Source organism: Psittacula echo (assembly GCF_963264785.1).
Source record: "Psittacula echo genome assembly, chromosome: Z".
In the NCBI taxonomy this organism is placed as follows: domain Eukaryota; kingdom Metazoa; phylum Chordata; class Aves; order Psittaciformes; family Psittacidae; genus Psittacula; species Psittacula echo.
The window spans coordinates 103345951-103373667 of NC_137742.1; the positions used below are offsets into that span (position 1 = coordinate 103345951).

A 27717-nucleotide genomic window follows, 5' to 3' on the forward strand; every position below is an offset into this window, starting at 1 on the left:
TCTTCCAGAGGGAAACGCCTGGACCAGCATCCCGTGTGCTCCAGTGGCATGAAGCTGTTGCCACTGCCTGGGAGAATTTCACATCTTCAGCAATTCTGGATAAAAATAAGAAATAAATCTGCAGACAGGACTAGTGGGGGCTTCCTGCTGCTTTGCCCCTTCGCAATGGATAGGAAGGGCCCCGGTGAGGTGCCCTGTGTTGAAGGGAGAGGACTGAGGTGTGCATCAGCCCAGCCAGGAGGGGATACAGCCGGGACCGCTGCCATAAACCTGGAGTGACAGCACGGCCTTTCCATGAATAAATAATCCGTGTTGCAGTCGCAGTGTGCTGGACCCGGCACGGAGCGAAGTCTGCCCGGAGACTTGGCTCTGCCGGCGCTGAACGAACGCGTTTGGCCCTTTCCCGTTGTCCCCGCACTGGGAAACGGGGACCCCGGGTCTGGCAGGGAGCGGCCGCCCCTCGTCGCATCGAAGGAGAAGAGGCGGGAGCGAGGCGGGGGAGAGATGAAGGGATAAATAGGAGCATTCCGGAGCAGCGGCGGGGTGCCGGGGGGAGCGGGGGGCTGCGGCCTTGCTGGGGAGGGAGGCGAAGGAGACGCAGTTCCTGTCTCTTTAAATCCACCCTGAGCCCGGAGCCGGGAACTGAGGCAGAGCAGAAAGCCCAGGATCCTCTCATTAATAAGCAGGATTTATCCCCGTAGGGAGCAGGAGGTGGTGGTGCGGGTAGGGTGGTGGCGGGGGGGGGAGCCGAGCGGTGCGAGCGGAGAGAGGCCGCTGCCCATCCCCTCACCGCGGCGTCCAGCCTCATTCCCGAGCATCCTCCGGCCGAGATGCGGGATCCGCTGGGCGAGGCGAGGGGTTCCTCCCGGGAGTGAGGTTTGCTGGGGGCGGACAGGCAGGCAGGAGGGCGGGCTGCGGGGCGGGGGGGGGGGGGGTGTCTGTAAGGATATAGCGGAGGCGATGTCGAGTTTTTAGGGCGCGGGGTGCGTGCGCGGTGCGAGGCCCGGAGCGGGGGGAGCCGAGCGGGAGCGGCCGAGGCGCCGCATTGCTGCTGAGCCGCCGCCGCCACCCCGCAGCCCCGCATCCCCTCCACCCGCATCCCCGCATCGTCCCCGCCATGCCGCCGCTGCCGCCGCCGCCGCCTCTGGCCCCGCGCCGCAGCCAGGCCGGGCGGGCGGGCAGCCCGGGGCGCGGGGCGCAGCGGGGGCTGTGAGGAGCCGCGGCTCTTCCCGGGGTTCTTTCTCCTTCTCTTGGAATTTGGCCTCTTTTTTTCCCTATTTTCCCCCTTTTTTCCCCCTATTTTTTTCCTCCCCCACCCCCGTTCCCTGCCGTGGATGGTTTTTAGGTGGAGTCGTTTGCACCAAAACCCAATAGCTGCTGCTGTTCTTGCTGCTATTTTTTTTTTTTTTTTTTGTTTAATGATACTGTCTCCACAGCAGGGGAAGAGAGAACTGATCCTGAACGTACTTCCAGAGAATGAATAATCACAAGAAACTGGCTTAAAGCAGCTCCCTTGGATCTGGTGCATGATTGCGATTGATTTGATTTTTAAATTCTCTTTTTTCCCAAGTCATCGCTCGCATTTTATTTCCTGCTTTTTTTAATTATTTTTTTTTTCCTTTTTTTTTTTTTTTTTTTTTCTTTTCACCTTTTGGGGGATTTGCAAACCGAATTACATGCATGTCCAGTGGGGGAAGGTTTAATTTTGACGATGGAGGGTCGTACTGTGGAGGCTGGGAGGACGGAAAGGCTCATGGCCACGGAATCTGTACTGGCCCGAAGGGTCAAGGTGAATATTCGGGCTCCTGGAGTCACGGCTTTGAGGTGCTGGGGGTCTACACTTGGCCCAGCGGCAACACTTATCAGGGCACCTGGGCGCAGGGCAAGCGCCATGGCATTGGCATGGAGAGCAAAGGGAAGTGGGTGTACAAAGGAGAGTGGACCCATGGATTTAAGGGACGGTACGGGGTCCGAGAATGCACTGGAAATGGGGCCAAGTACGAAGGCACCTGGAGCAATGGATTACAGGATGGCTACGGGACAGAGACCTACTCGGATGGAGGTAGGTGCTGCATTGATACCTTCCCGGCTAGGGTGGGTTGATGCTGTAGGGTGCAAACCTTCAAACAGGGATCTTGGGTTAAGGCTGGAGGCTGGGAGTTTGCAGCCTGCTGGTGTGGGCAGAGTGATGCCCATACCCCATAGGAGACAGGCAACCAGCCCATGGTGGCATCAGCCCAGCTGTTTGCCACAGGTAGCCCCACATGTTCAATGGGTCCCTGGTGCCAGGTCCTGCCCCCTTCTCTCCTCAATCAGGGCTTTTGGGGATGGGAGCTGGCTGCTCTGGTGGGGGGGACACCCAGCTCTCACCCAGTGGTGGTTGGAGGATGGGGATGGGCTGAGCCATCAGGAGACAACCCAAGTTGCACATGGGATTTGCAGTTCTCACTGCATCACTGGGACCTGTAGGATTCGTATTCAAGCAACCCAGGGCAGGGGGGAAGTGAGAGTGTTGTAGGGGTGTCCAGGGCAGCCGGGTGCACCTCTAGTGCTGCCAATGCTCCCAAGGAGAAGCTGGGGTCTTTGTGTGCCCTGCAGCCCCTCCAAACGCAGCCCCATGCTTAATAATACCAGGCAGAAGACTTTAATTCAGACCAGAGTCTTACATTCCTAGTTTACAGCTTAATGCTTAGCGTAGAGGCTCAGAGGGATCATCAAAGCTATTCTCTGCCGTCAACACGGCTTAACGAGATGTTGAGGGGAAACTGGGATTAAATGAAAAACAGGAAAACCCAATTGGAGCGACCCAAAACAAAATATTGCTGGACTTAAACAAGCTTAAAGGCCAAACTAGGAGAAGCAGCTGGTGCTTTGCTGTAAGTGGCTGTATCATCCTGTCTCATGGTTTGTGGCTACTTCCATCTCTATTGCCACCATAATCCCGGCCAGGCCTACCTATCAGTGACCGGGGGCATTCAGAAGCACTGCCTCCTTCTTTTGCTGTCAAATGTGTCCCTCTAAAGCAGGCTCTTTTTAATTATTCTTTTATTTAAGATATTATAATTTTCCATTATTTTGCTTCATTAAGGAAATTACAGCATTGATGAGCTCCATCGCAGCCTTCCTGAAAGGTGCTGCAAGACCTTTCTCTATAAAAGCCAGTTGGTTGCTTTGTGATTATACAGGCAGGCAAGATTAAACACTTCCTGCAGCTGCTCTTTTATGCTCTGGAAGGGAGAAGTGGAACAATATCTTGGGTTTTAATGATAATTTCATGCTGGTGGCTTTCTCCTAAAGGCAGATAGAGCTGCAACCTTTTGTTTCAGCTGCCTGGAATAACACTGGGGTCTGGGCTGGGATCTGCCGGGTGCGTGTTTCCGAGCCATCGATAAATCCCAGCAGTCCTTCAGCTGAGAATAAAGCTGCTTGGCCAGAGAATAATTGCGGTCTCCCACGTTCAAAGCGGTCAGGAGGGGATGTGGGGGGGTTTCTGTGTGCCCAGTGTGAGAGCTATCTCCCTGCTCCCCTCATGGCATCCAGCCCCTACCAGGGGAGGGTCGCAGGAAGGTGGACAGAAGTCTTAAACTCCCTGAGGGCTGGGTGTTGCAGGGCACACACGTGCCCCCAGGCCAGCACGGTCCCCACCAGCTGCAGCGCAGCAGTGATTTGGGAACCCTGGGGAGCATCCCCAAACTGGGGTGGTTTACCGGCGGTTTCACCATTTCTGAGAACCTACCAGAAGTGAAGAGCTTCCTCTTCCATCTTGTCAGGCCAGGCCGGCCTCTTGGTGCCTGGGGACCGAGAAGCTGCATTGCACGTTTGTCGTTTTAGGAGGAGGTAGGGAGATCAGTGGGAGAAAAGGGCAGGGTCTGTAGCAAAATGCTCCCTCGGGGACCCTGAAACCTTCCTAGAAGGGGAAGTGCAGAGTGATGGTACCTGTGGCCAAGCCATGCTGCCAGGAGTAGGGACACCCCACGTGCGCCCCGACCGGGCTCCTCCACACCAGCTTCTTCCCATTTTGGTTGGGCAGTCACCACGGAGTGACTGTACCCAGCCAAAATTGCACGTTCACCAACGTGGTTGCAAAAGTATGCACGGCCTGTGGCCCTTTCATAGTTGCCTGTATCAGTTCTGGGTGGAAAACGTCAAAGTTGGACATCTCCAGCCTTTTTGGATGCTGAACTTTGAGCATTTAGATGCAAGAAGCCGATGTGTGCAGGAGCTCTGCTGGAGGGGTGGCTGAGTAGCTGTGGCACAGAGGAGGCAACTGCTGGGAAGGATGTTTCTCATTAATCTATTCAAGCTATTACCTTCATCAAACTGAAGTATCCTAGAATCCTCGCCCCAGCATCTGTCACTTGCCACCCACAGATAAATATTCATCCCTTGCATTATGCTTTTTTAGCACATCAACCATGGCTAGGGGATGGGTCCCTAAACGCACAGTGAGGCTTTGGAAGCGACGTGCCCCAAAATCCATGGGTTTAGCTCCCATTTCACCATTCCCTCACACAATAACGGGTGAGGACAAACCCCAACGCTCCACCAGGCGCTATCTTGGGCAGCGATGCTTTGCGTGGCTGATGCGCGCGTGTTGATGCACAGGGCTTGGACACGGAGCAATGGGATGCGGTGGCCTGAGCCACGCTGCCACCCCTGTGCCCTGTCTCTGCTCGCCGCCCCGGGTGCCGTCCCCCCCACGCCGGGTGCTCGCACACGCACGCACGCTTCCCCCACATGCAGCTTGCAGCTCTCACACCTCCCACACGGGCACACTCATCGCCATGCACACACGCCTCTCCTCCCCACGCCCAGGAGCCGCTTCGCCCCTTCTCATGCGTACCCACACGCACGTGGGCTGCCCCCGGCCTGCAGGCAGCCCTCTCCGACCCGTGCATGCACCAGGTGAATGTGAACCGTGCTCCCCGAGCCGTGTGGATACGTGTCCATCGATGTAAACCTGTCCCACAGAGCCCAGCTGCGCAAATGCAGCCGTGCTGTTCCCCCGTAAGCCCACGCTTTGCCCAATCTCCTTGGCACGCGCCTGACCCATGTGTGGCACGTGTATGCACTGTCCTGTCTTTCCCCTGCACACTCACGTACACTTGGACCCCCCTAAACCTCAATACTGCGGACATGTCCTTGTCTTTCTGCCAAAAATCCCTCCTGCCCCCATCCAGAAGCTCCCTGGAATTACATAAACCAAGATCCTGGGGGTTGCTTCAGTCGGATGCTGGAGTTACGGGGCCTGATTCAGCCCAGGTCCAGAGAGGGAGCAGGATTGCTCCCTTGATTCAGGTGAAAGGGGCTGCATCCACCTGGATCAGCATCAATGTGAGCCGGAGCTGCTGCTGTGGTCCTTGCTGGAGCTGGTAGAACCTCTCTAGAGCAGAGAGTTGGAGACCTCTTATTGGAGATCCCCACCTGAGCAGGTCTGGAGACATCTCAGCTGGTTTCTGCCTTTCTGTAACTCCTTGGACAGTTTGGAAACACTCAGGGATTTTACCCTGAGTGGTGGCTGCAGGCTGTGCATTGGGTATGGGTTTAGCAGCTGAAACCGTGGTTGTGGGGATGGATGAGGTGGGGTGCATGAAGGAAGCCCCAGATCTGCTTTTGCCCTTTCAATGCTCTTTTTCTCCTCCCTCCACCTCTCCCCAGCTGAGAATTTGGGGTCCAAAACCAGACAGGATCTCAGGGAGGGCACCAGCCCCTTGCTTGGGTTCCGTTTGCCCAGCCAGCCCTTAGGGAATGGCTCGCAGTGATTCCCTGGTCTGTGCTGGGTCCCTCCCTCTGCTACCTACATCCCAGGTTCCCATGTGCTGCACGCAGCCTTGTTTCTCAGGAGGGCTACCCCAAAACAGACGGGCACTCGCATCGTGGTGCTTATCTTGTGTAATCCTCCGTGCCCACTCACCTAAATGAATCATCCCTTTGATAGGTGAGTGAAATATAATTAGTGTTTTCATTGTTAGCACCATGTGAGTAGGCACGTAGGTTTTCTTGGCCCAGGCTGGGAAGCATTCCTGCTTTGCAAGCGATGGGGAGAGGAAAGCGGTGCGGTGGGAGCTGCCGGTGTGGGCTGTCTCGCAGCCTGTCCTGCCCCAGTTTCCCCACCTCTGCAGTGGCACTGGTGACCCTTCCAGCCGCCTTCTTAGTGGGTGCACCAGGAGCTGCCAACCAAATGGCTTTAATATGGGTGAGGAGGTGAAAAGCATGAGGTATTTGGCAGAAAACAGGCCCTTTGCTGGTATAAAGGGCTGCTCTTGGGGGGATGCACGGGGGATGCCGTGATGCTGGTCCAGGAAGGGGTTTTGAATGAACCACCACCAGCCAGGGCCTCTAAGGGCAGCAGCATCTCTGACAGCTGCCTCATGCCTCTCTCCATAGCGGGGTTTTCCATGGGTTCCTCCACAGCAGCAGGGAACCAGCTAGCGAGGGCAAATTTCCATGCGGTCTATTCATAGCACGGATGTCAGAATTACCTTAAAAGTACCAGCTCTCATCTTATTTTGCTGCCGGGAAGGAATTGTTGATGCACTTTAAATAGTGGGCGGAAACAAGCAAATACAAGTGCGCCCTGATTCCCCATCCTCCCGCTTCCTGCAGATCCAGACAACCCCCTAAGAACCTGATAATTAAAGATAAAAGCTATGAACTCTGTTGATGAAGCATCTCACCGCCTAGGTTTGGTACAGAAGTTGCTCGCAGTGCAGCAGCGGTTATAGGAAAGCAAGAGCTGAGGCGTCAGGACCCGCTGAGCATAGAAAAAATGAATCAAAATACTAAATGAAGATTGTGACCAGCATCATTAAAAATAAATGACATGAACTCATGGTAATAACTTATCTTACTGGAACATGATGCTTTTAGATTCAGGTACAGCTTAGGACAGAGGAAGAAGGATTTTGACCCCAGGGGAAAGGATGCAAGATGAAAACTGTCAGACAGGCTCAGACCCTCGCTCCGTCTTCTTGAGGATTCTACCCAGCTCCAGGGGATGATGTAGGACCCCAACCCTGGCACAGTCTGGCCTCCTCACACCTCTCTCCTTGACCCATAATAGAGGGTGACCTAAGTCGTGAAGCACTGTTTGAATACCCTCTCACTGGGGATGCTGGGGTGGGTTTCTCATGGCTTTTAATGCAAATCTCAGGGTATTTGCATGTGATTTGATATCCCATGGGGCCCCTCGTGGTTGGGTGACATCTGCTCCTGTAGCTGAGTGGTTTTTTTTTCCCCTTGAAGCTCCAGCTTGTGGAATCATGTGATTTTGCAAGATTTTCAGCTTCATTTTCGAAGCAAGGTTTCCACCCAGGCTATTGCAGAGAAGTCATTCTTACAGGCTTGGAAACCAGCAGATGAGAGCTAAAAATGCCTTCTGTTTAAAAATGCCTTGATTTTAAAATGAACCTGATGAATTTTGAATGCTCTGAATCAGGTAACGCTGATGTAGATGAATGATCCGTGTTAACATAGGCATGGCTTGGAGGAACATCCAGGCGGGATAGAGCTGGTGATGGTCTTAGCGGAGGCAACACTGTGGTTTAGTATCTGCCTTACGAGATTTGGCAGGTTTTGCCTGTTTGGGGTCTGGCTTTGACATTGACTGAAATCCTGAGCAATAAAGGGATTTTTTGGCAGGAGTTTGCAGTAGTTACAGGACAGTCTTGACGCTAGTTTGCTGTTTAAACTATTTGTTAACAAAAAAGGGGAGCTTAGAGGAAAAAAAGCCCCAAACACTTGACTGGCAAGTGGTTGTGTTTTGGGGTTTGATATTGGCTTTCCAAAGACAGATTCCTCCTTCTGAATCAAAAATCCTTAAAAAATCTCAATCGACTCATGGGCATTCCCTTAGAAGAGCCTCTCCTTTCCCACAATGATTCCCTGAAGATGTTCCACTTACCCGTAGCACACAGCAAAGCATCATGAATTTTCATGAATGAGTGGATAGCAGGAGCAAGGTCCCTAAATTTGCAGACATTTGCACCAAGATGGTTACTAAAAAGGTATAATTCCCTGCTCAGGGCATTGCTTTGGGTCTATGAGGTGTTTCCCTGGACTGCATAGGAGATTGACCATTTATCTCACAGGATAGAAATAAATCTTGCTTTCACCTCACCTTATCCTGCGCTGTCCCCGCTCCTGGTGCAGCCTCGTATCCCACATCCATGGGGAGCTCAGCCTCATCCCATGGAGCTGGTGCTGGCATACAGCGCTGTGTGTGAGCGTTGGAGAATTAGTCCTTACTCCTGTGAGCTCTGCTCAGAAATGGGGTGAGATCACAGAGTTTGCGATGAGGATTAGAGCTCGGGGGGATTAATGGACTAAGTATTAGCCCGATTTCACTCTGCTTTGTGAGAGGAGCACATTAGCTGTAATAAAGGAGCTGAGTGATATGTTAATGTGCTTCTCACCCCTTGCGTGAAAGCCTCATCCTAGTTTTGGCCCCAGTCAGTGCCGGAATCCGCAGGGATTCAGCTGCCCATGGGCCCCATTTCGCCAGGGGGTGATGCTCCCTCAACTGTCTCCAGTGACCCTGGCACTTCCCGCTCCCAGAAAAGCTGGAAGTTTCTTTTTCCTGTTCTTTCCTTTTGGAAAGCTCTATTTCCCCTGACTCCAGGACCTGGCACTTTAAGGAAAATCACGACTGGCCTGAGACGCATTATGAGCCCCATCAGAATTAGCGATGCCAGGATCTGATTGCCATTGTAATGGCTTAAAACATTTCTCCAAATGCTGGCTTGAAAAGGCAATTACTAATGCAAACAGGCTGGGGGAAGCAGAAGCAATAAGAGAGAACAGGGAGGGGATGCTTAGGGTGGACTTGTGTTTTCCTGCACAGGGAGAGCAAATAGAGCTTTTTCCCTCTTAAAGCAAATATCCAAAGTGCCTCGGAAGTTGTTGTCAGGAGAGTCTGAACCTGGTCATGGGTATGGGAGGATGCTCATCTCACAGATGTTATCTGAGCTGAATTTCCATATGTGGTTTTTATGTAATTAGTGCTATAAAGGCACATACTCACTGCTGGCCATTCCCTGTGGAAAATGGCTTAATTCCTGTAGCCTGTCTTATCTTCAGAGGTAGGGCATCGACTTCAAGGCTTCGCCCCATTCCATATGTTTGCTGTGGGCTGTGCGGAGCCACTTAGTGCCTGCAGCAGTAAGAGGCACACACCTCGTTTTGTTGGAGGAGCTCATCCTCCACCTCGCTCTGCGCCTCAGTTTCCCACTTGTAAGTGCAAATATCAGCAAATATCTTTTCAATACCATGACGCACATCAATGTTTGCCAATGAGGGAAGTAGCTTCCCTCTGCTGATCTGATTGCAAAGCATCTTCAGAGCAGGCATCAGGGCAATGTGAACGTAAAGGACTCCCGTGTTTTGGATGGAGCTCATATCCCCCAGATGATCACTCCTGATGGTGCAAACCCGCCTTTCAGATGATTTTCCCGAGTGGTTGAGCAATCCCTCTTCTGTGGTATTTCATCCACGGTTACTCTACATGGTTATTTGCATCTGCAGAGGAGGAGGCAGATTCGCTTGCTTGAGGCTGTATAGATCCATCTCTTTTCTCCAGCCCCAGGCTCTTGCTGTTGCAGGTGTCCCATGAGGCACTGGCTCTACCGGGGGCATTCCTGCACCTATTGCTACCTGCTTGCAAAGCGATCTCCTATGGCACATCATCCAAATGCAGCAGCTCCACTGGTTTGTTTTCTTAGATGGAGGGTCCCTTCCATTTAGCTTTTAAAAGTGAAAGCTAACCATGCTGATAGGAGCTGCAGACTTGTAATACTCCGTTATTTGTTGAGCCCCAGCAACAGACTTAATGCTACCCACCATCCAGGCGGTTACAAAGCAGCTCATGACAGCTCCACTCTAGTCCTTCCCTTTTCGTTCCTCATTGCTTTTTTCCTTTCTCCTTTCCTTCTTCCCCTTCTCCCCTTCAAGGATGCCAGGACCTCACTGTGCCCATCATGTATGTACGCATCCAGCCTCGCATTAAGCAATATGACTAACATCCATCACGTGCTTGTGCCTGCAGATTATATTTGCATACTCAAAAATCCATACTTTATTTCTTCCCCTGTGTAAGCACTTACCAGAGCACATTTTTGGCAAATTAACAACCACATAAGAAGCACCTGACTGTGTTTTCAGCATGCCCTGGTGATGGTCAGAGGCATGGAGACCATTGGCGGAGCTGGGGGGAGATAACTCACCACTGATGCTGTATCCGTGTGGCATTGCGCACATGTGCCGTCACCGATTCCCACCTTTCATAGTGAGCAATGCAGGCAAGAAGTCCTAACCTTCCATATCATGCTTGTGTAGGATTTAGGTGAACATCTGGGGGACAACTGCTTTGTTGGGCACACAGCAGGGAATGCAAGTCACCCAGCACAATGCCTTGTCCTGCTGCCAGGAGCGCAGGAAGGACGGCTCTTCAGATGTCTTGGCACCCACATGGATGCTCGGGGGGACCCACACCTGCAGGTAGCACATTTGGTGGGCATGTTTTTACCAACAAGGTCCCCTGACTGCTGGATATTAACTGGGGTGGCCAGCAAGGGTGTCCCTAGCATTGCACCATCAGGATCTGAGGCTGAATTAGCATCCTCCAGTCCTCTCTTTTCTCTCGTACATCTTCTCTTTGGGATAGATGTTTCTGAGATGTCAAACACGATTTGTGCATCAGTCCTACCTGGGTCTTTCTGATATTGAATAGCTGGAAAGTGATACCTGTAAAACCTGCTCCTTCCATCATCATTCAAGAGACGGGCCTAATTATTGCCATCGGATGTCTTTAATTAATATACTGCAGAGTTCAGAGATGGGGGGGGGGGGGGGTGAGATGTGAGCGTACCAGGAAGGATCCTTCACAAGATAAGTGAACAATTTGCAAGGCCTAATGACTTCAGCTTGCTTTGGAAATGTGGACGGTGGACACTTCGGACAATGCAGGCCTCATTCCCAAATTCTGCTGAGTGGCAAAAGCAACCTGGGAGGCTTGGATCACTGCCATTGCCAAACACAGTCACTGTAACAGGCAGATCTTGGCTGTGCTTCAAGGATGGGACAGAGGCTAAAGAGGAGCCCATCCTTTGAAGCTTGCTGCTCCCATGTCTATGGAAGCCTGGGTAGCTGTGCTCATGTTGATGATTATTTAACTAGCCTTGAAATACTTTACATTGAGCCATGACAGTGGGTTATTTGTGGGGGTTTTTAACTTCGTGTTAGTGATGGGTAAGGAATATTTTTCCAAGTGTTTTGATTTTTTCCGAGGTCATATTGTGACAAAAGCATTGTATGTGCCCACCGACCTCAAAGTGCTTTACAGCATCCTAAGTAACTGCTTGAATTTCTCCATGTGAGAAGCTGAAGTGGAGTGAAGCAGGGCAGGTCTGTGCGAATCCCCTCGTGTGCTTTAACCTGTGTGCTTACCAAGGGCTTTTTCGAGGAGAACATGGAACTGATTGTCTTGGTTTGGGAAGTGCCTGTGAGCAACCTTCAGTCCATAACACTCCTACTTAATGGTGTTCCTGGACTGGAGCCAGAGGGCTCAGAGGACTGCAAAATGCCAAATCCTTGGGTACTGGGAGAAGGAGGAAAGGAAATGTAGACATTCCAACCCCAAAATCCTGACTTCTGTCTCCATACAGTGCCATGGTAAAGATGAACCAGGTTTATATCCAAGTGTGTGATCCCACCCTGGGCCAAGGGAAGCCTCATCTGCATTGCTGGGCTGTAAGCAGCCCATCACCCTCATTTTTTATGTGCAAAAAGGTATGGATTAAAACGGCATCAATGAAGTGACTCTTCTTGCCCAAGGCTTCAGCCTGTTGTGCTGTGTTGGAAGAGCAAGCCATGAGCTGGTTGCCTCCTTGCAGCCATGGTTAAGACCTTGTCTGCAAGAACAAGCAGCTCCCTTGCTTGAACAAGCACATGAGCCCCAACACAGCGGCTGCATTGCAAAGAGATGAGCTGGAGCTGGAGATTGGCCTCCTCCTTCCCTCTCCACAGGAAAACCCCCAAATCTCTTCGGTAAAGCCAAGGAAATGAATGGAAATCTGTTGTTCTTCCCAGTGTCTGTAATGCCTCATATCCTTCTGGAGCACTTGCAGATAGGAGCTAATTAGTCTTCCCCATACCCATCTGAACTGATGGAGTGTGGCTGTATCATCCCTGTTTACAGCAGGGAACATGAGGCGCAGGGGTTGAACCCAGCCACCTCGCCACCAGCTTTGCACAATTCCCTGTTTCCCCAAGGGGCAACCAAGGATTTCAGGGACTTTGGCATTATGGGGACGACAGGAGCAGCCCTGCAGACTCTCTGCTCTCTTCCCAGAATTAAACTTACGCTCCTGAGCCAAATGCTGAGAAAGCACTGAGTAGCTGCAACAAATTAGATTACCTTTTGGTGCTTGTCATTTCTCCAAATGTATGATCTTCTGCTGGAGAATCAGGAATGATGCTTCGGAGGCCAGTCACTTCCCGCTTTCTGCTTTCAGCCCGGCTCCAGCCAAGGATGGGGCTCTGCATGGTCCTCTGGGGAATAGAAATTCCTGCAGGAGTTTAAAAAGCCATTTGGAAGCATCCCAGCCTTGCTCCAAGGGGAGCAAGCCAAGAACCTCCAAAACTCAGGCTTAAGAACACAAGCGAAAGTGTTCAACAACTGCATTGCCCATTTCCTTTTCTCCATGTTCCTATCCCATCCCAGCTTTCCCCATATTTCCTACAAGCCCGATCGCTTTCTCACATTCCATCTGCTGTTTCCAAAAGGTGAATATTCTCAGTTATTTTCTTGTAGCCTCAGGTTATTCCCTCTCCTTATCTCTGTGTGTGGCTATATCCCCACCATTCTTGACATTACCTTTACCTTGCCTAAATCCTGCTGGAGTGATTACACCAGGAATCAAGAATTCCTCCCTGTGAATCTATGGCAAGCAAGAACACAACTTGCTTATTCCCCTGGGATTTGATTTTGCTGCAAAATTCCTATTCCCAGGGCAGGATCAGGCTCTCTTTTCAGCAGGATCATAGTGGTGGCTGAGATTTATTGTCTTGGCTACCCAGTGCTCTCCTATCCTTCACAATTCCATCTAGCCCTACCCCTTGCTGTCTGTATGATGCTGCTCTGACTGCATAACGGGTGCTGCATTTTCCCTGATACAATCACTCCATTGATCTCAAGCAATTAATGCTTTGTAAAGCATTTTGCAAATATTGATAGTACAGAAGGAGCTGTTGCATCGGTTGTGTTACCATAGGAACTCACAAATCACCTGCCTCGGGAGGGTTTTCTTTCCATGTCCAAGACTTTCTTGGACACTCTTTGTTCTTTTTGCTCAGTGTAGAAGAGCCTCATAGAAGTGGGACGGATGTTTGTGGCATCTTGGAGGCAGCCATAGGAGTGACCTGCATGGCTGGGGGCAAGAAATCGGCGCATTTTCTTCCCTAGCAATTATCCTCTATCACGGTGTCTTTGCCTCTTTTCCATAGGGCCCTAGCTTAGGCAATGCAATCAGCTTGTGGTCATGACTGCAGTAGTGTTGTCTTGCTCCCTGCTTCCCATCCCAATGGAGGCATCTTCCCATCTTGCACACAGTTGAAAGAGGGCATCTGCTTTTCTGCCCAGACCCTGGGAGGTGCTCAGCTCTCTTTGCACTGAAGTCCTTGAGGACCTCAATTCAGCAGCTCAGCAGATCAACCTGGGGACCTTTTGCATCAGATGTGCTCATCCCGTTACACCCAACCCCATCCTATGGTCCCCACTGAACAGGCCTCCCATTGCCTGCTCCCTTTTCACCTCCTGAGCAATGAAATGGCTATAGCTGTTCCATCCTGGCATGTAAAGTGGAAAAAACTCCTGCCTCCTCTGCAAGGAGAAACAGTCTCCCAGCTCCTTGTGATATTAAGCTTTGTGCATATATCTGCAAATGTTAGGGGGCAGAGGTTAAACTGAGCAGTGCAAGGGGAGGAGGTGGCAGTGCTTAGCAATGCAGGCTCCGAGACCTTCCAGTATTCATGTCCGAATCCTGGGATATTTAGGGGTTTGAAATACAATGAAGGCGGATGAAGGAAGGAGTGCTGTTTGGGTGAGAAAGTATGGATGAAATAAGCTACCTGGAAGGAAGCTTTCTGATCTGCTGGTGGCTATGAAGGTGGCCAGATGTCTTGGTGGCCATTGGGACCCTCCTGGGCAATCCCCAGAGGTAATCCATGCTGCTGCCTCCAGCAGGGAAGCAATCAGGAGGGCAATACCACTCATGAAAGCAGACTTGGGGTTTAGGTTTTGCTCTGTAATGGGGGTTGCTCCATGATGCTAGGAGGGGAGAAGCAGGATGGACTGGATGGATGGGGTGGCTCCTCAAGCCACTGCATCCTTTGTTTACTATAATTGGCCTTACCAAGGAGATGCGGAGCATCTCCTGGCACCTGTGCAATTCTAGGAGCAGGTTTTAAGGCCATGCAAGGATGACAGCTTCCTGGGCACCTCTGCCTTGCTGGAGATACGCTGCAGCTATAACCTGCTGTGGCCAATTTGCTGCCTCTCTCCAGCTGAGATGCGCTGTCACGCTTGCTCCGACAGCGCTTTGTTCTGCTCTTTGCTGCTGCCTCTGGTTTTCAGCAAAGGGCTGTGTCTGCTTTGCGGTGCTTTGGTTTAATCCGGTGGGGTTTTCATCAGCTGTAGATCTGCTGGGGACAGGGAGGTCAAGGCACCATCAGAGGGAAAGGGAATCCAGGCCATGGGCAGGGCAGGCTCTGACAGATCTCTTGCAGGACCTTTCCTCCCTGTCGTCTTGCCCACAGGGGCGTCTCTCCCTGAAACCCATTGAATCCATCTCTAAGGGAAACAGGAGGCTGAGCATGGCGTGAGGGCATCACAACCATCTTTTGGGCTCCCTTCGCAGGGGTGCTTGGAGCCCTGGGGGAAATGTCTCTCACCCATCTGCTGCCCATTGCTCCCCAGATGCTCTGGGAAGGAACCAGGAAGGGGAGTGACACAGTGCCAGGTCTGTCAGGGGATGGATGGAGACCTCGATGATCTCTCCCCTGCCACATTCCAGGGTGCCACTGGCTATGGGGAGAGCCATGGGGGCACAGCATCGGTTGTTGCGTGTTCTTGGGGACCCCAAAGTGGACTGCAGCGGGGCGAGCAAGGCTCACTGCTCAAACCCAACCACAGGACATGGTGACATGGTTTATTGTGAGGTGTCCCTGCCCATGGGAGGAGGGTTGGAACTGAATGATCTTAAGGTCCTTTCCAACCGTAACTCTTCTATGGTTCCATGACATGTCTGATGTCTCCTCTGAGCTGTTTCCCAGCTGTATTGTCCCCCATCCTTCTCCCTGCCAGAACTGCCACCACCTCCTCACCCTGCCCTGCCAGTGCCTTCCATAATCCCGGTGCTCTGCCTCCCTCCCTGGTTCTAATCCTATAAACCCTCAGTAAATCCTGCCCACCTGGCCCTGCTTCTCCAAGGAAGTCTTTTCCTCAGCTTGGGGCTGGCATTGTTTTGGGGTGCACGAGACTGTCACCCAGGTAACAGAGCAACTCAGGGCCATTGCTTGCATCAGAGCACTGGGAAGGATGCCCAAGCTCCAGGGGACCCGTGCGAATGTGCCTGGGAGCTGGTTTCACTTTCTGTGCTCAGGGTGAGCTGCTCCAGCCTGTATCCATCTCCAGAGCCACCACTGAGCCCCAGGGACTGGGCAATACAAACCCTAAGGGAGCCCTGGAGGTGGGATCAGGAGGAGGAATGAAGCGGAGCAAAAGGATGCATAGCTGTAGGGTTGAGATCACTCCTTGTAGTGAGAAGGGGGTTCATCTGGACTGGGGGTGGGCATGGGCAGCACAGCCTGTTTTAATCATCCTTTCTGCTGGGCTGTTGGAAAATGTTGAGAAGGAAACAGTGCAGCAAAGTGGCTGGGTCTCAGGGAACAATATTTTTGCAGCCAAAAGAGCCTTGTGAGGTGGAACTAACGGGTTGCCCATGTCTGATTGCTTACCCTCATTGCTAAGGACAAAGAGCATCTTGTGCGGAGAGGGGATGGAAAGCCTTTATCAGTCTGAGCCAGTGATAGTCGTTGGGTTGGTTTCATCTGGGCTGTTTTGGTTGGATTCACAAAGGGTTCACTATATCAGCTCATCTATTTTTAGCTTCCTTTGGTGTGCAGGAGCAGGGCTGGCACGAAGGGATGCTGTGAGGTGCTGCCTGTGCCTGTCCCAGCATTGCCGGCTGGGACTGGGTATCAGGAGGGCATCTGGGGGCTAGGACCAGCCACAGCATCCCAGCAGCACCAGTGCCAGGCGAGGAGCTGTCCCCGGGCTCATCCATCTGCAAGGGCTTAGGCGGGCAGTGAATCATAGGATCACAGACTGATTTGCGTTGGAAAGGACCTTAAGATCATGCAGTTCCAACCCCCCCGCCGTGGGCAGGGACACCTCCCAGCACTGTGTCTTGAGCTAGTCCAGAGCAGATGAAGCCATCCTAAGAAGAAAAACAAGCCACACAGTTCAACCATCTGGGATGGAATGTGAAAGTGTGCCAGTCACTGAGCTCCAGGAGGGGAAGGGATTATAAACCCCAGGGAAGATTGCCACCGGGCATTTCGGTGTATGGGGCAGGCATTACCCTCTGGTTGTGCTTCCTGGGCTGGGTGGGTTTCTTGTGCTTCCATTCACAGTGTTGTAGTGAGGTCTCGTGTGTGTTTCAAGCCATTAATGACCAGTTAAGCAACTCCAGTAAGTGCCCACACAAATGCAGGAGTTCAAACAGGGGCACATTTCCAAAGAGAATAACCAAATGGATCTCTCCCCATGAGGCCTTTATTTCTATAGAGCAGCTCCCTTCCGCTACATGCTGGATGAAAGGCACTATGTATATAAGTAAATGCATTGTAATGCACCATCCGCTTTGATCACTGCCGGCAGCATTGACAGGGATGGAGTCTGCTTCCGGATGATGATTCCCTTACCCCAACTCCCCACTCTTTTCCGTTTCAAATTAGGGTCAATTCCTCAAAGCATCGCTCCCTGCTTGGTGGTGCCTTGGCTGGTTCCTAATATTTCCATGCTGCAGCTGGAGTGCAAGCCTGCAATCTAACCAAGATGTTATTATTCCCTCCCACAATATGACATTACAATCCTTGTCACGGAGATGGGACTGGGATCCAGAGCTGCACTCTGCTGCTCCCGCTAACCAAGGTCTCGCAGAACAGTTTGATGCCATTAGCGCTCCACGGGATGCCATGCCATGAAGCCCCTGTTTGCTTTTGTCTCCTCTTCCCAGGGACATACCAGGGCCAGTGGGTCGGAGGGATGCGCCAGGGTTACGGCGTCCGGCAGAGCGTTCCCTACGGCATGGCTGCGGTTATCAGGTCACCCCTGAGGACGTCCATCAACTCCCTGCGCAGCGAGCACACCAACGGCACGGCGCTGCACCCCGACTCCTCGCCGGCGGTGGCCGGCAGCCCTGCCGTCTCCCGGGGTGGCTTCGTCCTCATGGCCCACAGCGATGCCGAGATCCTCAAGAGCAAGAAGAAGGGCATCTTCCGGCGGTCGCTGCTGAGCGGGCTCAAGCTCCGTAAGTCTGAGTCCAAGAGCTCCTTGGCCAGCCAACGGAGCAAGCAGAGCTCTTTCCGGAGCGAAGCCGGAATGAGCACGGTGAGCTCCACTGCCAGCGACATCAACTCCACCATCAGCCTGGGCGAGGGCGAAGCCGAGCTCTCCGTCATCGAAGACGACATCGATGCCACCACCACTGAGATCTACGTCGGCGAGTGGAAGAACGACAAGCGGTCGGGCTTCGGGGTGAGCCAGCGCTCGGATGGGCTGAAGTACGAGGGGGAATGGGCCAACAACAAGCGCCATGGCTACGGCTGCATGACCTTCCCTGACGGCACCAAGGAGGAGGGCAAGTACAAGCAGAACATCCTGGTCAGCGGCAAGAGGAAGAACCTCATCCCGCTGCGGGCCAGCAAGATCCGTGAGAAGGTGGATCGGGCTGTCGAGGCGGCCGAGCGGGCGGCCACCATCGCCAAGCAGAAAGCGGAGATTGCGGCATCCAGGTAAGGTGGTCCCCGTCCCAACGTGGTGTCTGAGCAAGGGTCAAGCCCCAGTGGCTGTGGTTTGATGGGAAAAGTGGGAATAGACTTTTTGAAGTAGTAGGTGCCTGGTGGGATGTTTTAGGGAAGCTGGTGGAGGCAGGCATGTGCTGCGGTGCTGGCTGGACCACAAAGCGGGAGCGTTCAGCATCCTGGAAAGCCATGCTTCTGGACTTGTCCAGGTCTCATGGGTGGTGTTCAAACTGAGGTGGATACAAGCTGATTTGTCCTTCTGCTAATTCCAAGTCTTCCCAACCCAGCCAGCAAGACCACGCAGGGTCACCCAGAATGGTGCAGCCTGTGCAAGGGATGATTGCGCCATGCACTTGTGGGTGACAGTGTGGGGCTCACAAGCTGATAGCTGTCACTTAGGAGCTACTGGGTTATTTACCCCATTTCTCCCTAGCCTGTTTAATAAGCAGGATGATATACCCTTAGCAGAATTACTCCTGAGATGTTGTTTGCCCATATCCTCTCTCTGATTTATAGCCAAGAGGAAACATACCAAGGCTGGCCTGTGCTGGGAGGATTCCCAGCTATTTCTGTTCCCAAAAGAGGTTTTGAGTGGAAAAGCAGTCAAATCACTGGCTGCAGCTGATGTTTGGGAAGGGTTTGCCCTGCCTGATGCTCTGCTAGAAATAAAAAGCTTTGGGTACCCAAATAATCCCTACTGGCCTCAAGAAGCCCCTTACACCCTGGGCTGGCTGTCACCATCATGGAACTGCTCAGTGATTCAGGGCAAGGACCTGATGCGTCTGAAATAAGAAGGGAGCAGGGGGATAGGAGTAATGTCTGATTTAGGTTGAAATAGGGTCCAACTCCCAGCTCAAAGCAGGGACAACTCCAGCACCTTCTAGCTGGCACCTGGCACTTCGTGGCTTACAGTGAGCTCCTAACAAGAGGTGAGCTGAGGAGAAAAGGCTCCTCTGTCAAATTCAGGGCTCTTTGGAGATGGTTTATTAGAGCATGGTCATTCCTTGCTGTTTTATGAGCAAATGCTGCATACAGCAGCCAGGCTGGGGAAAATGGGCTGGGGTCAGGGAAAAACCCAGGTACCTCTTCAGTCTCCTGTGCTGGATTAGTTGTTGAGCCTGAATCATTTGTATGCAGAGTCACACTTGAAATCTTTATCAGCACATCTACCGATGACTTATCTGCAATATAAATGAGACTCCCAGGCTTGCTTTGGGAGCATATTTGGGCTTGATGATGTTTTTGAGCTGATGTTGTACCAAATTGTTGTCAAAGCTTTGGAAAAGAAAAGAAATCCCACTAGATTGCCAGGTAAGAAACAGACTGCAGAGCAGCGGAAAGCCCAGATCTTTCCCTGTCATCTGGGGATGTGAATGCTTCAGTACAATTCCTGCAGTCCTGGAAATGTGGAGGTCTAGTCTACTGTGGGATGCCGGGTCTAAGAACCCAAGCATCCTCCGTTCCCAGATGGTAATGGTCCTGGAAAGACACAAGAGTGTGAGTTGGAAGAGGTATGACCCCTCCCCATGTTGGAAATGCTTAATGAGCTCTGGGCATAGGATCTTCTACCTTCTAATTATGAGAGAGAATGGAAAACATCAAATCAGATAGGGACGCACGGCTCGAGGACCTTCCTCCCCTGGGCCAGGTGGGATAACATGGTCCTGAGCTCTGCTGAACAGCAGCAGCAGTGCTGTGAGGAGGGGATGCATCCTGTAATCACACATGTGCATGGAGGAGGAGAAAACCTGTGGGATTTGGGGGTCACAGAGGACCCCTTCAGTCATCAATGAAGATGCAAAGAACTAAATGAATGGGAGCGCGCTGCTTTGAGGATACTGTCAGAGACTAACCTGGTTCCACCAGCAACCCGACATCTCCATCCTGCAGCCCAGCTCCCCCCATTGTTTGATCTTAACTAGTTGTCCTTTACTGGATACACATGGAAGAAAGCAAGCTCTGGGAAGCCAGGCCTTGGTTCTTTTTATGGCACAGCCATCGCCTCCGGTGCATGAAGGCTGCTGGTGTGTTGAAAAGCCCTTTATTGATCTGCTGCGCAGACAGACTCCAACGTGACGTGCACTGTGCATTAGTGCTGGGTTACCAATCATGGATGACAGCCGTCCAGGGAACTTTGGCTGCTCTGTTTTATGGTGGGGCCCCAAATGCTATCAACAGAGAGCCAAACCATCCCAATACAAACCAGGCAGGACTGAAGGATTTAGGCTTTCCTGGAGACACAGGGTGTGTGGGATTATGTGGGTGAACAGGCTCAGCCCCAAGGTGTTAGATGGTGTCTCAAGTGTGCAATTTGGCTACGTGCAGGAGAGGCCCAAGCACCTCAAATTACCAGTCTGAAACCTGTGATCCTTCAGCTCAAGCTCTTCCCTTTTGTGAAGGCTTTTGCAGTTCTCAGCCTGCAGAGCCACAAGACAGCAAGCCTTTACAAGCCTAGAACCAGCTAGAAAGGCTTCCGTATCATCAGTCCGGTTAACTTTAAAGCTTCTAAATGAATAAACACTCCCCTGCAGTGCCCACACCAAGCTGCATCGTCCAAATGGAAAGAAATGCACAACATAGGCAGTGGGTGCATTGGTGGAGGAGTCCTGATGCTTGGTTTGGTGGCTTTGGGGCTTAGAGGTACAATATTCCTTGTCTAATACCAACATGAGCTCTGGCTTACCAACACCTGGGGATTTCATAACAGCACTGATGTGCAGCTGTGTATGTGCGTGCATGTGTGTGTATTCTTTTCTGTCTAATAATAAGGCTGAGTTCACTGCGCAGCCTTTCCCTTGGTGGGGGAAAATATGTACCCACCCACATATTTCATTACATTTGTAAAGATTTCAGTATTTTTGAAAACTCTACTGCTCTGTCAGATTTGGTTGGAATTGGCCAACACGTTCAAAAGTTATTAGTGTGGGAGTGATGGCATATAGATATATAAACAGCACAATCACATAAGTAAGCCCCATTTCCTGAGGAAAGTAGGCTAAAAACACAGTGTACTGGAGAAGTCTCCAGTACACTGTGTAAAGTAAATTGGATTCTTAAAGTTGTTTTAGCCTGAACAGTGAACAATGTGACACAGGAAAATAAGCTCATTTAGGGAATAGTTTTTAGGTTCAGTAGATGATTCTTCTAAATTTTCTTTGACGCAATTGAAATTAAAGAACACTTTCTTTCCCCTTTTATCTCCCATTTGCTGTGAAATAATTTGTACAAAGTCAATGGGCAAGAAGGGCTGTGAATCAAGTCTGAAAAACTACCATTGAGATCAACTGTGGGTTTTCCGGGGGAGCCAAGGGGGAAGACCTTTATAAACCTGTCTAAAATGAGGGTTCAAAGTGTCCTTTGTGTGCTGTGGGGTGCTTAATTCCCTCTCATATCAGCGAGGAGCCATCACTCTTTCTGCTGCTACCCTGGAAGGATGAAGGATGCACTGGAGACGCCAGCTCTCATCTCCTTAGTGCTAACATTGATACCTAAGACAAGTTGTCCACAGGCACTCGTGTCTCATGGTCAACCAAAATGTAACATCCAGGCAAGAGTGGTGGGCTAGAAAGCCCATCCTCACCCCTTGGCTTTCAGCATGGCCACCAGCCATGGAGGATAGATGTATGTGGAGCACAGGGGAGACCTCAGGACCGACTCCAGCTCTTAGCAGCAGATGATGGTAGCTTCAATGCAAGGCAGACAGGCTCTAATTCTCTCCAGGTTTTCCTTCTGCTACCATAGTTCAAGGTTTTGTAATTAATGGCTGCACTACGTATGAGAGGTAGTGCCATAACCGGAGCTAGGGCTGTGAGCCCCGAACATGGGTGGCATTTAGCAAGCACTTAGCACAGGCTTCCTGGGGCCCTGTTGTTCAGCATCTTAAATAACAGCACCTCAGAGCAGCCAATGACCTAGCACCCCAGAGGGGATGCTGCTTTCAGGTTAGTCCTAAGTAACAGACTTCCAGGCGTAATTATAGCTGAGCCATTCACCAATGATGAGAAAATATAATTAAGCTCAATAGTCTCAGGAGGAGTTGGGCTACAGATTAGTGCAATGTCATTCAACTTCAGAAAGGGAAACTGGAGGAAAAAAGGAAAAGGAAGTGAATAAAGACAAACAGGCAGTGAGGACAGGTAAAGGAAGATGTTTGGACTCAGCATGGATGCTCCTTCAGGATGCTGCAGTGATGATGCATCCATTTGTGTTTGAAATACGATGGGGAGCAGGGAGGCAAGAAAAGCCCCCGAGAGCTGAACAGCAAAGTGTGTAAGGTTGTCTGAGCCAAACAGATATTTTCTGCAGAAAAATTGAAAAAGCAGCCCAGGCAAAACCCACAGAAAAGAATAGATTCTGCAGTTCTGACCCCAAACATCTTAAGTTGCGGTAATGTCACTACTGGCAGTACACCGAGCCATGATAATGCTGCTTAATGCTCTCTCAGGCCTGTGCCTGCAGCTTTGCAATTGTACTTAGCTGCATGTGATTTAAGGTTTCTGCTGGCTTTCCTCATGCCTGGGGGAGGTGGCTGCGGGGCTCCCACATTAGTATCACCCTAATCCCTGCCTCGTGCTGCCAGCAGGGCTTGTGCTGCAGATGGAGGCGGGAAGGAGGAGGAGGGATGTGGGTTAAGGGGAGCACTGTGGCCCCAAAGGGTTTTGTGTGCCAGGATGGCAGGGACGAGCTGGCAGTGGACTGAAGCCAAAGTGTGTCACAGTGGAACTGGCTGTGGGGATGGGGCTGAGTGAATGCTTTAGGGGTAAGACCACGTGTGTCAGAGCCTCCCACTGCCTCATCCAGCCCTTCTTTGGGCACCTCTGGAGCCAGTTCCTCTACTTATGTTCCCTTGGAGAAGTGCTGCCCCTCTGCAGGAGTCATTGGTTGGGGACCAGTGGGATCACTGTTGGTATCACCTGGTACCTGCTGGGTCTCAGGCAGGGAGAGCTTGAACCCTCCATCTTTTCCCAATCTCTGCATCCTTTCCTTGAGGGGTGCAATGGGACAGGGAGGGGAACACAGGTGGGATGGACAGAGGTGACTCAAGGGCTGAATTTAGCTGGGGCAGGATGTAGTTCTCTTTACGGCGGCATTCTTCTTCCTTTGTTCCCTCCATCCCCAAAACCATCCCCTGTGCGATGCAGAGAGGAGGAAAGTGCAGGGCTGGCAACCTCCAAGAGGGTTTACCATTGACACAGAGCTGAGCTGCAGCACAGCACACCGCTTTCCTTCCCTCTGCCACCTCCCTACCCTCCTCCTGTGCCTGTGCACAAGTTCCCGTGTGTGACAGGGGTCAGGCAGTGCGGTGGCAGCGGAGATTAGGATCAGCTGTTATTCCTCCCATCCCAGTGCCGCTGTCAGCTGGGATGACACAGGCACATCTGACTCATTGCAAGCACAATTACCACCTTTAGTTCAGGACACTTGAGGATGGCATCCCAGATCATCGCATCCTTATCCATGACTGGCTCTTGCGGGACCTGCTGCCTGCACCGTGACTGTCTAAGTCCTCCTGCAATGCCAGTGTAATAACTTCCTGCTCAGACAGGATTTACAGCATTAAGCTTTTTTGTGGCCACGTCAAAAGTCAGGACTAGGTGGCACGCTCACACAAGGCCAGCCCTGTGTGTCCCCGAGTGCCACCCGGCTGCCTGCGTTGCGAGGCAGGGCTGCAGGGCCACATCCATGCATGGATATGAACAGGCTGGAAAATTAAGTGCCTTTCATAGGAATGATGCTTTACAAAATAATCCAACTGGAAAAACCTCAGCAGGGTCTTTTTTAGCTCCTAAGAGAGCAGCTTAGCATGGTTTCGCTGGCCCTTCTCCTTTCATCGCTCTCCCATCCTTCGACCATGACTCCCAACTTGGCAGCTCCCACTGCTTTCCCTCTCTGCTGAGCCAAATATGAGCTAAACCACCCTGGCTGCATGACCCAGGTGTGTGACTTGCATTCGTATCATTATCTCCAATGTTGCTAGGTCCTGATGAGATAATATGGGCAGGGCAGAGATTCACAGCCTGTTGGATTCGCCGTGGTCCCGGACGGATCTGCTCCCTGTGCTCATAGGCACAGATCTCCTAAATCCACACAGTCTTGGCAGATGCAGCTTGTGTTGGAGCAGGCCCGCAGCAAAGTGCAACTGGAGGGGATGGTTTTGCCATAGAATGAAGTAGGGGAATGGTCTTGGGATGTGGGAGTAAGCAGCAGTGGCAAAGCCGGGATAGGAGAGCTGTGCCGGTGTTGGAGCATGGTCGCTTTGTCAATGGAACCAGACGGAAACAGGCAGGGATGGCACCGTCTGGCAGTGCAGGAGGAAGGACAGGAGAGTGATTCACTCCTGGCAGGCACCGCTTCCATGGGAAGGGGCTGCCCTGGAGAGATGGGCAGGAGGTGAGGGGCAGCATGGGGGCTGAAGTGGAGGCTGCCTCCTCCTCCTCCTCCTCTTCCTCCTCTCCGGCATCACACAGCAGCCCATCACAGCCCAGATCATCTGCTTGGTTTCTGATCCAAGCCTTTTACCAGCTTAGCACATGGGCTGAGCGGCCAGCACTGCTGTCCTGCTGCAGAACCAGCCCTTCTCAGGAGGTGGTGCAGGATGATTTCAGCCCCCTGAGCAGTGTTAGATCCCACCGCTAACACAGCAACCTCCTGCCCACCCTGACTGCCTGCACAGCACCGGGAAGAGGGAATGAGCTGAAGAAGAGGATGGTGAAGCCTCTTCTTCACACTGACGCTTGCTTTTGGGTGAGGCAGCTCTTCATCAGATGGAGGGGAAGGAAACGCCAACAGCAGCAACAAAAAAAATCCAGCCCCTGATTTTCCTTTCTGCTGCCTTTCCTATTCAATGAGCAGAAGCTGCAGTGTTGCTTCTCTCAGCGATCTTCGAGAGGGAAGGGAGAGATCCTCCCACAGCCTGCGCAGCTGCCTGGCTCGCAGCCCCATCGCTCTCCTCCATCCTCATCCTCACCCTCCGCAGGGTGCAAGGAGAGTGGCGTGGATACACCCAAACCTGGCAGGCCCAAGGACTAGATGCAGAGGATGATTGATCTGTTAGCATCCCAGCCCCTTGCTGCTGTGTCCCACCACCCTAAAGCCCCTGGCTGCGTCGGTGGGAGCTGCTGTGCCGTGTCCCTGCCTGCTACCGCGGTGCACCCCAGTAATGCTGCACCTCAAAGCTTTGATAGCAGAGGATTGCTGAGGGGAAGGTTTGGGGTCCCTATGCTATATCTGTGCTGCCTGTCCATCTCCTAAAGGAGGCCTGTGTGCTTTCCCCTCTCTCAGAGCTCCCTTTTTGGGTTTCCTGGCATGCGTTCGCACTGGCTGCGCTGCTCCCACTGGTCCATCCTCCTGCTTCATTGCAGCAACATCTCCAACACCCCCTTCCTCTCCCACCACCAAAGCCCCTTCTGGAGAGAGGCAAAGCAGTATCAGGAGCACAACTGAGATGAAAATGCAGAATGGAGCAAAAATACAGAGTGTTTTCCTGGGTAATGTTCGTGAGCATCGCTTCCTGCTGCAGACAGATTGGGATGCTGGGGGGGAACACCAGCACTGCCATGGTGGGGATCAGTCCCTTGATGCTCTTCAGTTTGAAAAGCCTCAGGCAATGAGGTTTCTGTTGCATCCTCCATGCAGGACAAATAACAAGCTGTCCTGGCTTCCTAATCCAGGAAATTAAAGGATTTGACCATAGACTCTGCTAAGCAAATTTCCCCCTGAAAATCCTAGAGGGATTTAACCCATGGATCTGACTGATTATCCCTTTAAAGTTGTGACTAAGAAAGTTCCCAATTCTTCAGGGTGCCAAGCACCCCGAAAACCCATAGCAGCAATGTAGCCATGTCTGGTGATCAGCACACCATCCAGCGAGACCTTCTACTCCATCTTAGCCCACCTCTGCCACCTCTTTTCAATGGTGGGCAGCAGCCCTTTCCTGCCCGCTTGGTGCAACCATGGCTCAAATCCACCCCACCCCATCCCTGTGTGTCACCCTCCAGGCACATGGCATGTTATCTGGGGACTGTTGTTCTCCTGGTTCAGCATCAGGAGCAGCCCACATGGGAGACGGGCTGGGTGCACCCCAATGGGAGATGGGTAGACTCCTTACAAGCAGCAGCAGCTCCTGTTCACGGACCTTCATAGCAGAAGGGAGCAATGTGTTTTAGCTTTGCTAAACTCATTCTGCTCAATTAAAGCATGTCTGGTATCCATCCCCAAAGCAAAACCTGCTGGGTCAGTGAGCCCAAGCAAGGCTGGGTCAGTGGACACCCTGCCATGAAGCATCCTTGTAAGCCTCAATGATGCCACCATGAACCCTAAGCAGCAGTTCCTTGGGGTCGGGCTGCCTTACGAAGGAGAAATAGGTTTGTGGGCTCAAAGCTGGACACCACGGTCACAAGGGCTGTCTCACAGCCACCCCACTGTCAGGCAGCCTCAGCCTGATCCCATCCAACACAGCGAGATCCCTTGGGAACTTCAAACAGCCGTGGCGGGTGACAGCTCTTCCCAACCCTGTGGTCCTGGGAATAAACTCTCCAGAAAAGCGGAGGCAGAGACAAGAGGCAGGGATGAGGCACTTTTCCAAGGGGAGAGGTAAGGGGCAGAACTAGCTCAGGGGCTGGTATCCCTCCAGCAAACCTGAGTCAGATAAATGGCCTCTCTGGGGAACCAGGCTGCAGCCTTCTCTCCGTTATGTGGATGTCTCTCTCTGTCTGCTCTGTCTCTCTTCACCATAACACGGAACTGAAGCATAAATAATTGAAAGCCCAGATTCTCTCCTGGCAGAGCTGGGCCCCGGGTCCCTTCCCCTATTGTGCTGCTGGCTGCTTAAGTGGAATAGGCTTTGCCTTGAAGCAGCACAGACCTTCAAACCCAGCTCTGCCTGCTTGCCTTGGGGCACATCAGTGTTTGGAGACCAGCAAGTGCACCCACTGCCCCAGCAGGAACCCAGCATCAGCATCCCATCCAGGGGACCCCACAGGGTGCTTGGGGTGCGCTGGGATGAGCAGCACCCATAGGTGAGGATCAAACTGGGTGCAGGCAGGGAGTGGGGCTGAGCAGGCAAACCCCACCGCAGACCCATCAGCTCACGCATGGCCTCCCATCTTGAGGAGTGGGTTATTTGGGGGTGCCGGCTGGCTTTTGGGCTCCTGGTGCTCAAAACCGCTCAGGTGACAGGGAGCAGAAGCCCATGCAGGTAGCAGGGATGAGGGAAGTGGCTCCTTTGGGTGGGTTCTGAAGTTTGAGGCAGGCCTGAGCTGCTTGTTGCTGTGGCAACAGGATGATATATATTTCTTTCCCCCCCCTACATCCATCAGGGATGTGGCTGGCTCTCACTGCAGAGGGGTCTGCCCACCTCTGTCTGGTTGCCCAGGGCACCCCCAGGCCTTCTCCTTCCTGCCTGCATCCACTGGGTGCAGAGGACGAGGTGATGTGCACCACAGGACCAGATCAGCCCCAGGCAGCACTCAACACAACAACAAATACCACCAAACACTCTTGTCCCTTCCATCTTTCCCCATGGGGACCAGAGCTCCAGAGAGTGGTGACAGCAGCCTGGCATGGAACATATTTCTGCAGCATTTTAGCATTTGATGTTGCTTTTATTAGGGCTGATTTGGTGGGTACTGTTCACAG

General features: G+C 52.2%; 1 protein-coding gene across 1 annotated transcript in view; it reads left to right on the forward strand.

Moving 5' to 3' along the window:
* Positions 1–950: 950 nt before the first annotated feature.
* Positions 951–27717, forward strand: part of JPH3 (junctophilin 3) — a 56062-nt gene continuing 29295 nt past the window's right edge. The window contains exons 1-2 of the mRNA XM_080638766.1: positions 951–2062; positions 17295–18072. Coding sequence (XP_080494892.1) covers positions 1681–2062; positions 17295–18072 — 1160 coding nt within the window. The 5' untranslated portion in view covers positions 951–1680. The remainder of the gene's footprint in view (positions 2063–17294; positions 18073–27717) is intronic.